This window comes from Oryx dammah, unplaced genomic scaffold, assembly GCF_014754425.2.
Source record: "Oryx dammah isolate SB20612 unplaced genomic scaffold, SCBI_Odam_1.1 HiC_scaffold_16, whole genome shotgun sequence".
Lineage (NCBI taxonomy): Eukaryota > Metazoa > Chordata > Mammalia > Artiodactyla > Bovidae > Oryx > Oryx dammah.
In genome coordinates, this window is record NW_024070200.1 from 48893248 (window position 1) to 48909675 (window position 16428).

The 16428-nt window shown below is 48.0% G+C and overlaps 1 protein-coding gene across 1 annotated transcript; it reads left to right on the forward strand.

Annotated features, from left to right (window-relative positions):
- Positions 1-359: 359 nt before the first annotated feature.
- On the forward strand, positions 360-1328 carry LOC120875353 (myeloid-associated differentiation marker-like). Its single transcript, XM_040257118.1, has one exon. The coding sequence runs from the start codon at positions 360-362 to the stop codon at positions 1326-1328; it is 969 nt and encodes a 322-aa protein (XP_040113052.1).
- The last annotated feature ends 15100 nt before the right edge of the window (positions 1329-16428 follow it).

Consider the following 16428-nt stretch of genomic DNA (forward strand, 5'->3'; position numbering starts at 1 on the left):
CTTGCAGATAAGGACCATGTGTCTCCGTAGATAATGGCACGCAGCACAAAGAGGTGAAAAACGTTCACGGTTTGGTGCCAGACCCAACCCAGCTGTGAGGTTTGGGATAAGATGAGTCTCCCGACAACGCCAAGGGTGATGGGTGGGCAGAATCATTCTGGAGCGGCTGCGCTGTTACACAGGTGTCTGGGCCACTGGTTCTAGCTCCACGGATCCTGAGCCTCATCCATCACAGGACCCTAAGCCTTTCCCTGGTATCTGACTTAATCCACCTCTGGAGCTGGATCTTTCTCTCGTGGGTCCTCAGCGAAGGCCAGGGCTTACCCGGGACAGTGACCAATTTGACCATCTGAACCACCATGCCCGCCACGTCGTCATCCCCAGGCCTTTGCTCCTGGACTATCATGGGCTGCTCCATCCGCCTGCTGCAGCTGCTCTCCACTGGCGTGGCCTCCTCCCTGGTGGCCAGCGTGGGCACTCAGCGCGTGGGCGTAGATAACTGGTTCATGTTCTTCTGGTGCTTCTGCTACATTGTGACCCTCCTCCTCATCATTGCGGAATACTGTAGTAACCTCCAGTCCCACCTTTCCTTCCACTGGTACAACTTCCCCATCAACTACGCCTGCTATGCCGCCCTCTTCTGCTTCTCAACCTCCATCATCTCTGCCACTACTTACGTCCCGTTCTTGCCTCAGGGCCCCACCCGGAACCACGCCATCACTGCCACAGCATTCTCTTGCATTGCTGCTGTGGCTTACGGGACCGAATTTTTCTGGACCTGGGTGGGTCACCGGCCCAGAAGGATCATCACCTATGTGCATACGGTGCATGGCCTGCTCAAGCTGCTGGAGAACTTTGTGGCTTGCATCATCTTCGCCTTCATCAGCAACACCTCCCTGTACCAGCACCAGCCGGCCCTGGTGTGGTGCGTGGCTGTGTACTCCACCTGTTTCATCCTGGGGACCCTGGCCATCCTGCTGGGCTTGGTCTACTGTGACAACTGGGTGCCCATCCGCTTCCCCGTTTCCCAGCTTGGGCTGACCCTGTTTTCCATCCTCCTCTACATCAGCGCTCTGGTCCTCTGGCCGCTCTATCAGTTCAATGATGAGCTGGGTGGCCAGTCCCAGCGATCCAGTGATATGACCTGCAGAGATGAGTTCACTACTTACGTGTGCAACTGGGACCAGCGACTGGCTGTGGCCGTCCTGACAGCCATCAACTTGCTGCTTTATGTGGCCGACCTGGTGATCGCGAGCTGCCTGGTCAGTGAAAGGCTCCACCCACGGGCTCCAGATTCCCTCTACTTATGGAGATATTATGTTGTCTGATGTTGTCTCCCTGGCTCCCTCTATCCCTCCTCACATCCTTCTCCACTCATTTCACTCTCTTTTCTGTTTCCTTCCCTCCTTCTGCTCTGTGTCCTTCCTGTTCTGTGTGGTTGCCCACAACCTGTTTTGCTTCTTTCTCATTTTCCCTACATTTTCTGCTTTTTGGCCCTTTTATGTTCTTCCTTAGTTTTCTCATCTCCTGTGTCCTGACCACCTCTCCCCATTTTCCTTCTTCTGATTCATCAGGTCCTGAGACTCCTTCCTTCTCTGCCCACCACCCCGTCCCACCTCTTAAGGTGCTGACTCCACAGCACACAGCCGTCTGTGCAGCTGTTCACACCCTGAGCCTCCGGAGGGGCCTCATTGCCAAAGCACATCTGTCCCCTTGGCGGTGCCTTAGTTGGTGTGTGTGTGGAGGGTGGTTTGGGGTGGTGGTGGGTACCTAGTGATTGTGTCCCCTTTCTCCCAGTGGTGGGCACTGTACAGTGCTCTTCGCTTCTAACTGAAAAAAAGCAAAATGAAACTCACAGGGTTAGTAATTTCCAGTGGGCAGGAGGCTTAGAGCAGGGACCCTGGATTCTGAGACCCCACCTGGATTGCTCAGCCCCACCTGAGATTGGCTCCAGAAATTTTGCAAGCTCACTAAATACCTGCTGCCTAGAGGGTGTCTTAGAGGAAGCCAGGGGTGGATGCCTTCCATCTCAACTGCTCTCTGGGTATCAAACAAGTGTAATAGAAAGCAAGCTCTTGTACCTTATGCACTGTAAGGCCAAGCAATACTGGAATGTCTGAGTTTGGAGTAGAAAAAAATGTTTACTGCAGGATTGTGGGAAAAAAGAGGTGGCTCATGTCCAAAAGCCCTAAACTCCCCTAAGAGTATCAGCATATTTAAAGGCCAGGTAAGGGAGGAGGGTCTCAGGATAGCGAGCAGCTCCTATGCAATGCTCTGATTATCAGTCCTTACCTCTAGGAGGCCTGGGGGCTACATGCTCAAGGTCTTGAAGTGGTTCTGTTTAGTTCAGTTTAATTGCTCAGTCGTGTCTGACTCTGCAACCCCATGGACTGTAGCATGCCAGGCTTCCCTGTCCATCACCAACTCCTAGAGTTTATTCAAACTCAGGTCCATTGAGTCGGTGATGTCATCCAACCATCTCATCCTCTGTCGTCCCCTTCTCCTCCTGCTTTCAGTCTTTTCCAGCATCAGGGTCTTTTCAAATGAGTCAGTTCTTCACATCAGGTGCCAAAGTATTGGCGTTTTAGCTTCAGCATCAGTCCTTCCAATGAATATTCAGGACTGATTTCCTTTAGGATGTACTGGTTAGATCTCCTTGCAGTCCAAGGGACTCTCAAGAGTCTTCTCCAACACCCCAGTTCAAAAGCATCAATTCTTCAGTGCTCAGCTTTTTTTATAGTCCAGCTCTTGAAGTGGTTAAGGTCTCACATTCACAGGATTTTTCACATCTGTAAAACAACTCTGGAAATGTGCATCAGATAGTGTTTTCTAGGTAATTCAAAAGGAGCTAAAGCAGAGGATTTGAGGGAGGGATCTCCAGTATTCTTGCTTGGAGAATCCCAGAGGAGCCTGTGGGCTACAATCCATGGAGTCACAAGAGTCGGACACAACTGACCAACTAACACTTTCTTTCTGGTCCGAGAAGCCCCCATAGGGTCCTGCTCGGTTACAAAAGAAACGATCGAAAAAATCTCATGGTCTTGGAGACACCTGCCTGCATGTTTGCGAAGGGCATCCCTCTGCCCTCCTGCCTTAGTGTCCCCAGGCCTCTGCAGGAAGAAGTAATGGCCACTGCCAGCCTTGAAGGTGATGATAGGAGGGGATATTTCCTGTTTTGTTCTTCTAGTCTGGATGGCAAAAATTACTGGGTGACCCTATTTTTAAAGGGAAAGTTTCAAATTTTTCTTGGGAGTGTGGGGTGGGTGGATCGGGAAGGAGGGAGGCAGGCAGAGCACAACATTTAAAAGAATGACATAGCCCAAGGACAGGACAGAAATTGATTATTACTGAGGTAGGGGATAGATGGGCCCCTGGAATGGACAGCTGGTGTTTGTCAGATGGGCTAAAACTGAAGCTCTGTTCTCACCCAGACACTCCAAGGACAAAGCTAGTGGCAAAAGATGAGCTCTGTTAAAGCAGAGATACAGTTCCCACTCCTGAGGTCAAGGAAGACTTCCCCATCTGCACATGTGTGGAAGACTCCTTGTAGTTCAAAAAGGAAAAGGGCAGCACCCCATAATAAGTGTGGACATGCACCTACAGGCTTCTGCATTGGGATTCATCTTAGCAAAAAGTTGCGTACACATCTTGGTCAAATGTAAACAAAGACCTTGAAGGATTATCCTATATAAGCAACATAAATCACCTCCTATTGCACTCCTCTCCAAGTGTCTATTTCTGGCCTCCTTCTGACTTAAATAAAAAAACTGTTTCTCTGTGTGTTTTCCCACATGTTATGCTGTGTCTCTAATAATAAACTGTGTACCTGTATTTACGGTTTTTGCCTTCTCGAAACGTTCTTGCTTTCAAACAAGGGAAAGAGCAGGGCCACTTTTCTTCTAGCCTCCAGCCCCTGGTGGCGAGGAGTCTTAGTTTTCATCCACGCTACCCAGGTTCAATTCCTGGGCAGGAAGCTAAGATCTCTCGTCAGGACCATTCACAGCTGTCTCTCCGAGGTCAGTGCCAGACTGCTTTAGTTAAAGAAAGTGGTGGGTGAGGCCAACATCTTACTTGCAACAGGCAAAATAGGATGTGGGCAAACCAAACAGGAAGAAAGAGCGAAAGGAAGGAAGGAAACAGAAGTCTGTTTAGAGTCGGATGGGCCTGGAATGAATCCCTTAGGTTCTTAACCTCACCTGGAGACACCCATCCATGTAGTGGGCTGTTTAGGACACGCCCTGCAGGGTTGTGCCCTCTCTGCATGAACAGCAGCCAAGAGAGAGATGGGGGTGAGGCTGGATGGTGATAGGAGTCCACCCAGTGGTGCTCATCTCCTAGGCCAGTGGTTTATCCATGATGACACAGCATAATCACCTGATGCTCCAGCAGTGCTTCTCAAACATGGTTCCTAGGCCAGCAACAGAGTATCAACAGGGGGTAGAGGGTGTCGAATTTTTTAAAAAAAGGACATTGCAGTTGTGCATTGTTTTATTTGGGGCAAAATGAGGACTGCAGCCCGGGAGATAGATCTCAGGTAGCTCTGAGAAACTGCTCCAAAGAGGCAATTTATCTATGATTTTCATGAAGGGGGAATATGTGCAGTCAAGCATGTCTTTTTCCAGAAGGTTCCAGCTAGTCTCATAAAGCTTTTGCTAGTCACGAGGAACAGTGGTCACCATGAAGGATTTAGTGCTTTTGTAGATATGAGGAGGTACAAGAAATGGGCTCATAAAATCGGCTCCTGAAAATATCTCTCTGAAGACCCGTCCTGCCAGTACCCCAAGCACAGAGTGCCTCATTTCTGCTCTCCACCCTGAACTCCTTTTAGGGGGTGTTGAAGGTCAGCAGCTGCAGTAGCACATGATTTAATCCTTGTAGAGGTAGATGGCAAGTGTCAATTTGTAGCTGATGGGGGGAACTTGTTGGGAATGCAGATTCCTGGGTTCTACCTGAGACCTGCTGAATCAGAAATTCTGGGATGGGGCCCAGGAGCCCCCAGGTGATGCTGCTCCTGGTGAACTGTGAGAACACGGTGCTCAGGTCCTGGGGGTGCTGAAAAACTCCTCAGGTGATTCCAACGTCTTAACATTCAGAATCACCTCTAGAATGGGACTTCCGTGGTACTAGTGGTTAAGAATCTGCCTTGCAGTGCAGGGGACATGGGTTCAGTCGCTGGTCAGGGAACTAAGATATCACATGCCATGGAGCAACTGGGTCCACTGCAACTAGAGAGTCTATGTGCTGCAATGAAAGATCCCACAAGATAAACAAAAATCCAATGCAGTCAAATAAAGAAAAGAATAACTCTAGAAGTCAAAATACTAACAGGTTTCTTCCCCAACCCCATTGCCCAACCCCAGCGATTCTGGTTCAGTGAACCTGAAATGGGACCCAGGCAGGGATTAAAAAACAACTCAGAAACTGTTTCCAATTCACAGTCACTATTCTGGTTTGGACCCTTCTCCCCACACACTACGCACAACCTTTCTTCACAGGCTGGGCCCTGGAGCAGAGGATGACTGCTCTCCTAGGTGGGCCTGTGTTGCAGAGAATAATCACAGTTACAGACATTTGGTGGCTGCTTGATCTATGACAAGCCTGGTGCTTGGGGGTTTGTATCAACATCTCATGAGAACCCTATGAATGGTTACATTCCCCTACTTTACAGAGGGTGAACCTGAGGCACAGAGAGGTTGAGTCACTCACCCTAGGTCACACAGCTAGCAGAACCAGGATTCCATCCTAGTTCCTCCAGACTCCAGAGTCCACTACCTTTGCTCCTTCTTTTTATAAATGAGAGGAGGTATAACTGAGCAAGAACCCACGAGATCTTCCCAGGACCGGCCCCTCCCCAATATCCTCTGCTTTAGCTCCTCTCTGAAGTTTCTAGATAATAAATAGTAGGTGATGCACATTTCCTGAGATGTTCTGCAGATGTGAAAACCAACCCCCTCTCCAACAAATGGAAGAGGTTAACTGCCTGATGACCAGAAGCACATAGCCCCAGGCCTCCTAGAGCCTAAGGACCGATAGAGTTCAGCTCTGTGGCACCACTTTGCTATCACACCATCAGCCAAGCAAAGAAATGTGCAGGAGCTAATCACAGACCCTACGACACTCCCTGCCCCCAATGTGGCTTTTAAAAAAGCTTTGCTGAAACTTATCAGGGAGTTTTTTAGGGCACAAGCCACCTGTCTTCTTGCATGGCCCCACAATAAACCTTTTTCTGGTCCAAACTTCAACATTTCAGTTTGTTTGGCCTCACTGTGCATGGGGCCCAAGAACTTGTAGGAACAGAGGGATGAGGTGCTGAAGGTCAGCAGGGGGCACCCATCACTCCTCTTGTGCCTTTGTCTGGAAGCTCCCCACTGCTGGGGCACCAATTTCAAAGTGGGATGAATGGACCTCTGAGCCAGGTGCCACTCCCAGAAAATAACAGGGAGGCAGAGGGACGGGTACTGATGAGTCAAGTGGTCTGCTCCCTGGGCTCACAGGATTCAGGGTATTCCTGTCCCGGCTCAAGTGTTCATCGCCCTCTCAGTGCTGGGTGGTGTCCACCGACACTTGGCTCAGAGAGAATAAAGAAAAAGAGGAGGATCAAGGGAGTAGAGAGAATATGGAACCATTTTACTACTAAAAAAGCATTTTCCAAAAGCAAGGGGATATTTGCTCTGGAAAGATGAGGATCTAGTCCTTGGACAGGGGCGGGATGAACTCCACCAGGCATGCAGCCATACTGCTCTCGAATTCTCCTGGAGATGCGGTAGAGCTCCATGGCTGCCCTGGTATCTTCCACCAAGTTGTGTCCCAGCACGCTGTCCTGCAGAGTCAGGACTGAAAGGGGTTTGGGGGCTGAATCCAGGTGCCATGGGACCCAGGACTTCCCTACTCACACCTTGAGACCAGGACTGAAGTGGGTCAGCAGTGAGTCTCTAAGGGCGCTGATACAATATTCTCAGCAGGTGCTGAAGCAGGCCTGGCTTCAAGCAGTTCTCATAGGGAGCCCAGGCCCAGGGAACATGGACACAGATGTTCCAGAGTGCTCCTTGCTCAGCATGTTGAAAACGGATCTTCAGTGAGTCCAGGAGCTGATACTCTGTCCTTGGTCCCTGGTGCCACAAGCCCAGCAGAGGGGCCCAAATTCAGGTCCATTCCCCACCTCCTGTACACTCCTGCTCCCCAGACAAGCCCCCCTCCCCAACTCCTCAGACTAGGATCAGGCTTTTCCCTCCCCAGTACCCCCTTCCTGCCTCCTCCACTAAGACACACCTTTTACCCTCCACTCAGACTTGGTGTCCTGCCTGCCCCCTGTCCTCTGTCCCTGCTCAAGATACCTGCCCTCCCCTTTGTGGAACACCCCCCAGATGTGTTGATGGTCAGGTCATGGGTCACCCTCCCTTCAATCAAGAGTTTCTCAAGGACTGGCTGGGCCTTGCTCACCCAGGTCCTCAGCCTCTGGTCCAGAGCAGGTGCTGAGTTAGAAGGGTCCCTGTGTGGCCGCAGCTCCTAGTGTCCAGCCCGCTTCCTTGGGCCCTTCCACCCCAGTGAGCTCCCAGTTCTCAGCACACACCTGCCCCTGCCCGGGGCTTCAGGGGGATCATCTTTGCCTGTGAGTTTGAGCTCATGGTCCCTCTCTCATTTTTTGACCCCCTCCCCCCGCTCATTGCATATCTGCCACTTTCCTATCTGGAGGGAATTCCCAGAGGCTTTTCTATAACTGAAAGTTAGTCCCCAGGTTACATCTCAACAATGGCTTCCCACTGAGTCCTAAGTGCTTAATGTGATGCCCAAGACTGTGAATGTCTGTCCCTGTCAGACTCTACTTGCTCTTTCTCCCAAAAACATTGCTCTGTGCCCCCTGCCCCTGGCTTCTTCTGTGAGAAGTACCCTTCCCCTATTATTTCCTAAGGATGCAAACTCCAGACTGCAATCATTCTCTTAAAACAGTTTAATCCAAATAGTGGAAAATATAGCAACCCACTTTCCCCAAAGGTTTCAATAGTCACCTTCTGAGGATCCTGTGATAGGGGTCCCAGCACTCCTGAGTCATAGAAGCAAAAGGGGACCTTGAAGATGAGTGCAGGTATCATTGTCAGGACTCAGACTCCTTGGTCTGCCTCCAGAGGACTCTCTTGTCTATCTGGGGACCTTGGGCATTTGGGGGGCACCACAAGGGGGAGCCCTGAGTATGAGCCCAGGACTCTGCTCACCCACAACTGAGGAGAAGGTAGTGCAGGAATCACCTGACTTACCTCTAAGGTCGGCTTCCTAACCTGAGTCCCGTAGGTCCATTAATGTCCTGGGAGATGGGTTCTAGGAGTTCTGTAACAGCCTTGTAACAGAATGCAATGTTTCCAGAGTATGTGCGTGCATATTTCTGGGATAGTCATATTCTCAATGGGAATTGTGTACTGGAAAAGCTGAAATGTTTCCAAGGGGCTTTCTTGTATCTCCAAAAGAAGTAGGGTTTCCTAATATTGTGTGCCAAACAGAATAAGTGAGGGAGCAAAAATTTAGGATTCTCTCTGTGTTGTCTGTCTGGAGCAGTGACCTCCCTTGGCATCAAGAGAAGCAGGTTCAGAAAGATCTGGTAGCCTCTCTGGGCATTTAATTTTCCCAGCTTGTTTCTTTCCCAAACTACAGCATCGGAGCATCCCTGGATTGAACTACAACTTTGTATCCTTTGACAATGACTCCCCATTTCCCCACCTCCCTGCCCCACCACTGTTCTACTTTCTGCCTTTGTGAATCTGTTTTTTTTTTTTTTAAGATTCCACACATAAGTGCAATTGCAATAGTTTTTCTGTGTCTCCCTTTCAACTCAGTGTAACGTTCTCCAGGTTTATCTATGTTGTTGCTAATGTCAGAATTTCTTTCTTTTTTAGGGCTGAATAATATTCCGTGTGTGTGTGTTTCTTATTCTATTCACCCACTGAAGGACACTCAGGTTATTTGCTTTTCTTTTCTTTTTTTTTTTAATCATCACTTTGTTTTATTTTTGACAGCTCTGGGTCTTCGTTGCTGTGCTCGGCTTTCTCTAGCTGCGCCCGGCTTTCTCTAGCTGCGCCAAGTAGAGGCTACTCTCTAGTTGAGGTGAAGGGGTCTTCTCATTGCAGTAGCTTCTCTGTTGCAGAGCATGGGCTCCAGAGCACACGGGCTCAGTAGCTGTGGCACACGAGCTCAGTTTCCCTGAGACACGTGGAATCTTCCCAGAGCAGGGATCGAACCCAGGACTCGAATCTTGGCAGGCAGATTCTTAACCACTTGACCACCAGGGAAGTCCCATCAGGTTACTTTCATATTGCCATGCTCTTTAATATCAGATAAGACGAAAGGGCAAAAACTAAAATTGCAGATTTGGAAAAACAGAATTTCTACAGATTGTTATAAAGTGTTCCATTATTTAAAACATTATCAAAAGGTGGCATATGCATATCTTGACACTGCTTGTTGTAAAATGTTATCAAACACTTTATAGAATGAGAGAACTTCTTGAATTTCATTTTCCATCAAAAGATAATCCTTGCACCAATGTGTTGTAAACTACTGTTAAAATATAGGGCAATATAAACACCCCACAAAGTTTCCACATGCCCTTTTGAGTAAATCCACCTCCCCAACCCAAGAGGGGACCACTTTCGATCTGCATAGTAGATTAGTTTAACCTATTTCAGAATCATACTGTGTATATTCTTTTGTTTCTAGAATCTTTCAATTATCACAAAGTTTTTGAGATGCATCCATGTTTTGTGTAGTTTATAGTTCATCCTTTGTATTGTAATACTCTAGGTTTGACTATATTACTGTATTTATTCCCCTGTTGACTGATATATTGCCTGCTTCTAATTTGGGATTATTATGAGAAAGCTGCTATGAATGAACATTCTTATATAAGACTTGTAGAGGAAGATTTCATTTCTGTTGAGAAAATACTTATGGTTGAAATTGCTGGGTCATGGGGTAATTTATGTTTAATTGTATAAGAAATTGTCAGACCCTTGAGTGTAGCTTTTACACACCCACAGTGATGTACACTGCCTGGAAAATCCCATGGACAGAGGAGCCTGGTGAGCTGCAGTCCATGGGGTCACTAAGAGTTGGACATGACTGAGCGACTTCACTTTCACTTTTTACTTTCATGCATTGGAGAAGGAAATGGCAACCCACTCCAGTGTTCCTGCCTGGAGAATCCCAGGGACGGGGGAGCCTGGTGGGCTGCCGTCTATGGGGTCGCACGGAGTCGGACACGACTGAAGCGACTTAGCAGCAGCAGCAGCAGTGATGTATGCATGTTCCAGTTGCTCCACATGACCACTGCGTTCTGCATTGCTTCTTCACTGACCTCCATTTCATTTTCTTCCTAACAACTGGAGGGACAGTTCCAATGTGAGCATCTCAGTGGCCCAACTGTAGAAAATGTCAGTGAGGTATCATGACTCATGGCTAAAATCCAACTTATTTCTCTGGTGTTCAGGCCTATCCAACACCTCTGTTACTCTGCACCTCATTTGTGATGCTCAGATAAGATGCAGGACTCTGTAGTGACCTGTCCACGATCACTGCTTACCACAGGGTAAAGGCTGAGCGTATCAATTTGGGAGCAATGAGAGGTGGAGCTTGTGGGATCCAGGAAGGCTTCTTGGAGGAGGTGATGTGGAGGTCAAGGACAAGTTAGAATTAACAAGGCAAAAAGGCAGGAAAGAGTTGCAGGATTGAATGCTTTGCTCAAGGATCTCATGAGTCTTCCGTGGCAGAGCTGATGTGACTGCTGCTTGTGTGTAGGAAGGAGGAGGGAGAAGGGAGAATTAAGCCTGGCTAACTGGAGGCTGATTCATATTCCCGCTTGAGTCAGGAATGAGGCTTTGCGGTGGCACAAGGTAAGGATCTGGAGCTGAAACACTTCCCTAAAGCCAAGACCACATGGCCTACAGCCTTGGAGCAACAGTAGACAAGGAAAAACTATGCCCTTCAGCTAGAGGAATGGTCAGGGCTGACATCTGCCCCACACAAGTTTTGCGGTTTTTTTCAAGTTTCCACAAGAGGAATAGAAATTTCAGGTCTTCTTTTCTTGTGAATTTGGGTCCAAATGTGCATGATCCCTGAGATCCAACAACTCCAACGTGAAAAATTAACACAGTCAGTGCCCAATAGGCGATTGATCTGGAGGGTCCTGAGCAGGAGCAGGTGCAGTTATTCTGGGTGAAGCTCCCAACCCAGTAGGACTCTTCCAGGAAAAGGGGTCCTGTAAAAGAGGGTCTCAGCTTAATGACAAAATACATGAGGAACAACCCACTGTGAGTCCCAGGAACTCCAGTGAACACACATCAATCAGAAATACTCAGTAAACAAATTTACTTTATATGATAAAACACATTAGAAAAAGAATCATGAAGTAAGGACAGGAAGATGTGAAAGAGGACCATAAAGGGCTGAAGAGTGTCTTCCCATAATTCATGTCTACTCAGAACTTCAGAATGGGCCTTATTTAGAAGTAGGGTCTTTGCAGACATATTTAGTTAAGAATGGAGGGTGAGCCTGAAATCTCATGCCTGGTATCTTTATAAGAGAAATGAGAGAGAGATATTTGCACACACATAGTTGAGAGAAGATGAGTGCATGAAGGTGGAGTCAGAGACATAGAAAAGCGGCCACAAGCTAAGGGCCACCAGAAGCTAAAAGAGGAAAGGAAGGACCCTCTTTCTGAACAATCTGAAGCAGCACAGCTCTGCTGACACCTTGATTTCAGACTTCAGGCCTTCAGGACAGTGAGAGAATAAATCTCTGTTGTTTTAAGCCATCAAACTTGTACCAACTTGTTGCAATAGTCCTAGGAAACCAAGATAAGTTTCCAGAAAGGAAAAAAAGAGTTTTTGTCTTATTTTTTAAAAGTTTACAGAGAGAATGCCTGACCTCCTACCCTAGAGCATGGTGGTCATATGGATCCCAGGACCCCTTGTCATATCCTGTGTCCCCCAGTGTCTGAGACTCACAGGGGAGGATCCACTGATCTAGAGAAGGGTCCAAATGCCCACAGGAGCCAGGAGGGAAGGAAGTAAGTAAAAGGGATGGAGAAGACTAGGGCCCCTGGAGAGATTAGCTGCACTTGTTGGGGGTGGTTAAAAAGTAAGAAGCCATGTGCATGACATGGTCTTATGTTTATAAACCTGGAAAAAAACTACAGATATGTATCACAAACGTGTGCATGTATGTAGGTGTGTGCATGCTCAGTCCCTCTGTCGTGTCAGACCCCATGGACTATAGCCCACTAGGCTCATCTGCCAGTGGCATTTTCCCAGACAAGATTACTGGAGTGGGTTGCTATTCCCTTCTTCAGGGGATCTTCCTGACCCAGGAATCAAACCCATTTCTCCTGAGTCACCTGCATAGACAGGCCGATTCTTTACCAGTGAGCCACATGGGAAGCTGCATATGTACACACATGTCTATGTATGATTTCAGAGCATGTGAAAGATGTTGAAGGCTGTACATGAGGCTGAGGATATGGATGATCCCTGGATGGAGAGGTGGACACTCCGTGAGCAGGCAGGAAGCTTGGCCATGCTCAAGAGTGTAAACCGGGCACATGTGAGATGCTCATAGTCCTGCTTCACGTCAATTATACATGAGAAGAAGGAAATATAGAAAAAGCTAAACAAAGGTGAGAATGAAGAGCAGTATAAAGTAAAGGACATGGCAGCTACTCAGCTTCACCCCTCCTTCCAGAGGTAAAACAGCCCAGTGACACCAGATCTCCTGAAGCTTCAAGAGGAGCTGGAAATCCAGATTTCCATGTGAAATTAAAACACTGCAGCTACCAACACTTCGGGAAGAAATAATACTGATTCTACACAATCTCTTCCTAAAAACTCTGTGAAGAGAAACCAAACACATCCCTGGGCCACCTTCAGGACCACCTTCAGGTGTTTGCAACACCTGATCTGGAAGAATGAAGCTTTCATGTACTTATGTCCAAAGTGGGGCTAGGGCCTTCTGTGTCCTCTGTGAGAGGGAGGGGAACAGGTAGCCAGCGTGGATTGAGTGTGTTTTGTGCCAGGCCCTTTCACGAGCCCTTCACATGTTATTATTTATTTAATTGACATAAATCAGGTATTAAGTTTCCTCATCCTACACAAATGAGGAAACTGAGGCTTTGATGACTAACTTGCCCAAGATCATTCAGTTATGAAGTGTCTCCTCCAGGCCCCACAGCTTCCCTGTCACTCTGAGTGTCCATCTCCCTCCTCCTTCTCTGCCCTTCTGACACCTCCTCCTCCTTCCTCTGTCCTGACCTTGACCTTCCTGGCTCACCGTCTTCCAGTCCACATGCCTGGCTGCTGGGGCAGACAGGGCTCAGCCACATCCAGGCTGCTCTCATGGGGGCACCATGTGGCTCACAGACTAGAGTGGAAGAGGGCTGCAGGGAGACCCAGACAAACTTCCACTTCCTGCTTTCCAGGTGGGGGAACTGAGGCCCAGAGAGGGCACAGGCCTGACCCAGGGTCACACAACTAGAATCCTCATGACTCTCCCACTCTAAATCCTCCCTCTGTGCCATTAAAAGTCTCCAAAATTGCCTTCCACCCTTAAGTGGAAATCCCAGTGGCAATTCAGGGAGTTAAGTTGGTAACAAACTGGGGTACGGAGCATTAACATCCCAGAGTAACATATATCTGGTGCCCCTCCCCCACCCGGCAGTGCCCACTGGGAGGCCCGCAGGCTCCAGGGCTGCCCTGGCAATTGGGGCTCAAGGAGATTTGTGAGTCCAGGGAGATTCTTGGGTTTGCTCTGTGTCTCTCTTTCCAGCCTCAGCTTTCCCCAGGGTTTATTACCAGCAAAGGTGATATAATAATCCCCTGATGGCAGGAAGCTGGCTGGGGCTCAGGGTGCTGGCCCTTCCGCCCTGGGGGCCTCTCAGCAAATAGTCCCTTGGAAGCAGGGCAGCTGTCCCTGAGGAGGGGGCAGGCTGGGAGGGGCCTCACTCCTCCCACACACTGGACTCTGGAGGAGCCCCTGTGTGAGCAGGACTGCAGCCCTGGCTGGTGGGACTGCCTTGGGCAGGTGACCTGGGCAATTCCATGGTCTCCAGGGTCTCTGCCACTCTGGCCACGTGTCCATGTCACAGCCCTGAAGCCCCTTCAGGCCCCTGTTCTCCTGTCTCAGTTCCAGTCCAGGCCCCTCCTCCATGGGGAAGGTTGGCTCCATGGCTGCATCCCTTCTGGGTCAGAAGACCCCTACTGGGTTGTCTCAGGGCCCCTGGGATTCTGGGATTCCCCCCAGTCATCTCCACTCTATCATCCCCAATCCACACCCCAGTCCAGGGGTGCATCCTCAGGGCTGTCTCCTCCCAGGGGTCAGGGAGGTGCCTCCTCTTTCAGCTCCTGCCCTTAAAATGGTCCATCTATCCATCCCCATCCCTTCACTGGGAGGCCCTGAAAAGCTCTACATCAGCATCAGACACAACATATTTGTTCATTTCCAATCCCTTGGTTCCCATGTTGGAACCTGCTAACTGTCAGGGCCCAGCCCCGGTGGATCCACCGTAATTCGAAGGGGAGACAGAGTCAGCGTCCTAGGAAAAAACTTATTTAATTACAGATATATAGAGAGATTAGAAACGGATAGTGTAGTAGGAAATATTAGTGGAGAAAAAGAGGCTGAATAACTTGGTTTACGTGGGATACCAATAAAATTCCAAGACAAGGAATTTGCACCATCTATGTTGCGCCACTGGTGCCACTTGAATATTGGAAGGTGTCCCTCCTTGGGCTCCTTCTCGTGTGGAACTTAAAAGCCAGGGCAAGTAAGTAGACATGGTGAGCACCCACGCTCCAGATAGGAATTCAGCTGGAAAAATGGGGAGCAAGAAAGAATGACATGGGGGAACCAGTCTTTCCAGAAACTGATCCAATTGCTTTATTTTTTAGGTTTGCTTATATACCTTTTGTTATACATAGAGACAAATGGAAATTTTAAAGTCATGCGGGGGTCAGCAGTCCTGACCTTTATCAAAATCAGGTGCTTCACATAAATGTATAAAAAAAGGTCTTAGGGGTTTTACCTCATTTTATGGCCACGAGGCCTGCTGACATTTTATGATCCTTTCTTTCTGATAACCAAAAATCTTATTTTTTCCAAGGGTGTTTTTTCTTAAACCAGGCGCCACCCTCTGAAGGTACCAGATAAAGTTGTATTCCTATAGGGTGAGGGTGTAGTGGGTTACAACTAAGAAAAGAATTTATTTAACCTAAGGTTAACATGATTAGTCTTAAAGGTTAATACTTATTTCTCCTATATGCTAGTTATATTCATTATAAGGGCAGGGAATATGGAGATTTAGCAGCAAACATCAGCCCAACAAATGAAAACCCTTCACCAATGTTCCCCTTAAGATCTATTTAGTCTTAAGATAGTGATAAAGTTACATTTTTACATAGCAAGGACACAGTGATTTATAACAAAGTACAGTGATCTATAACAAAAGAGAAAATTCATTAACTCAAAAAGTCTAGTATTGCTAACATCAAAAACTACTATATTTCCTTTTCTATATTCCAAATACATTAATATATTCCCAGGTGCCTAAGGATACGGAGGCCTGGTGGCAATCATTGACTCAACAATGAGAAAAGCCCTATGCTAATTAAGATTTTCAAAATACTCCAAACTCTCTGTGCTGTTTATGGTTGAGAAGTAGTAAACAATCATGTGGTAGTGGCAGGAGAATGGATAATCCTGTCACACAAGCTAGTCTGCCAGCAGAGAGGCTTGACCTGAGACACCCTTGTCACACCCAGGGCAGGGAATATGGAGACTTAGGCAATTATTGGCACCACAAATGAAAAACCCTTCACCAATATCATTCCTAACAACCCACTACTAATAATTTCTAACTTCACAGAAGAATCTGACTTTAGTAAGTCTAAAACATCTCGTGCCTCTCACGGTTGGGAGGCTGTAAACAATCACATGTGGCCGGACGAACCTGTACAGGCGGGCTAGATAACCTTCAGAGGAGTTCGTAAGTTGAAACACTCTTGTCATGCCCAGGAATTTTTATTGACTTGGAGCTGTAAGTTAACTGTAAGTTAGCTGTAATGGGGGTCAGCCCCCCGTAAAGTCAGAGGTATAGGTGAGAGCATGAAACAGTAAAGTAGGTAGACTCTGGTTTTGAGGGTAGATGCTCGGGAACAGGGGGTTTCCTGAGGCTCGATCCCGCCTTTGTGTATGCTGAAGCCTCCTTCCTCATGACCTTTGCCATGGGCAGAGTTCCTCACACTGGCTCCCGGCAGCTAACCAGTCTCCCAGGTCAGAAAAATCCTGCTCATGTAGGACTACTCCTAGATCTTTCCAGGCTCGCATCGGGATGGCTCCTTTGAAGCTGAAAAGCCAAACATTATGTTTACTTATTCTGTGGTTTCTCCATGACTC

Bases quoted from the DNA above. Each gene is read 5' to 3' on its own strand.
- LOC120875353 (XM_040257118.1), top strand. From the start codon at position 360: ATGCCCGCCACGTCGTCATCCCCAGGCCTTTGCTCCTGGACTATCATG.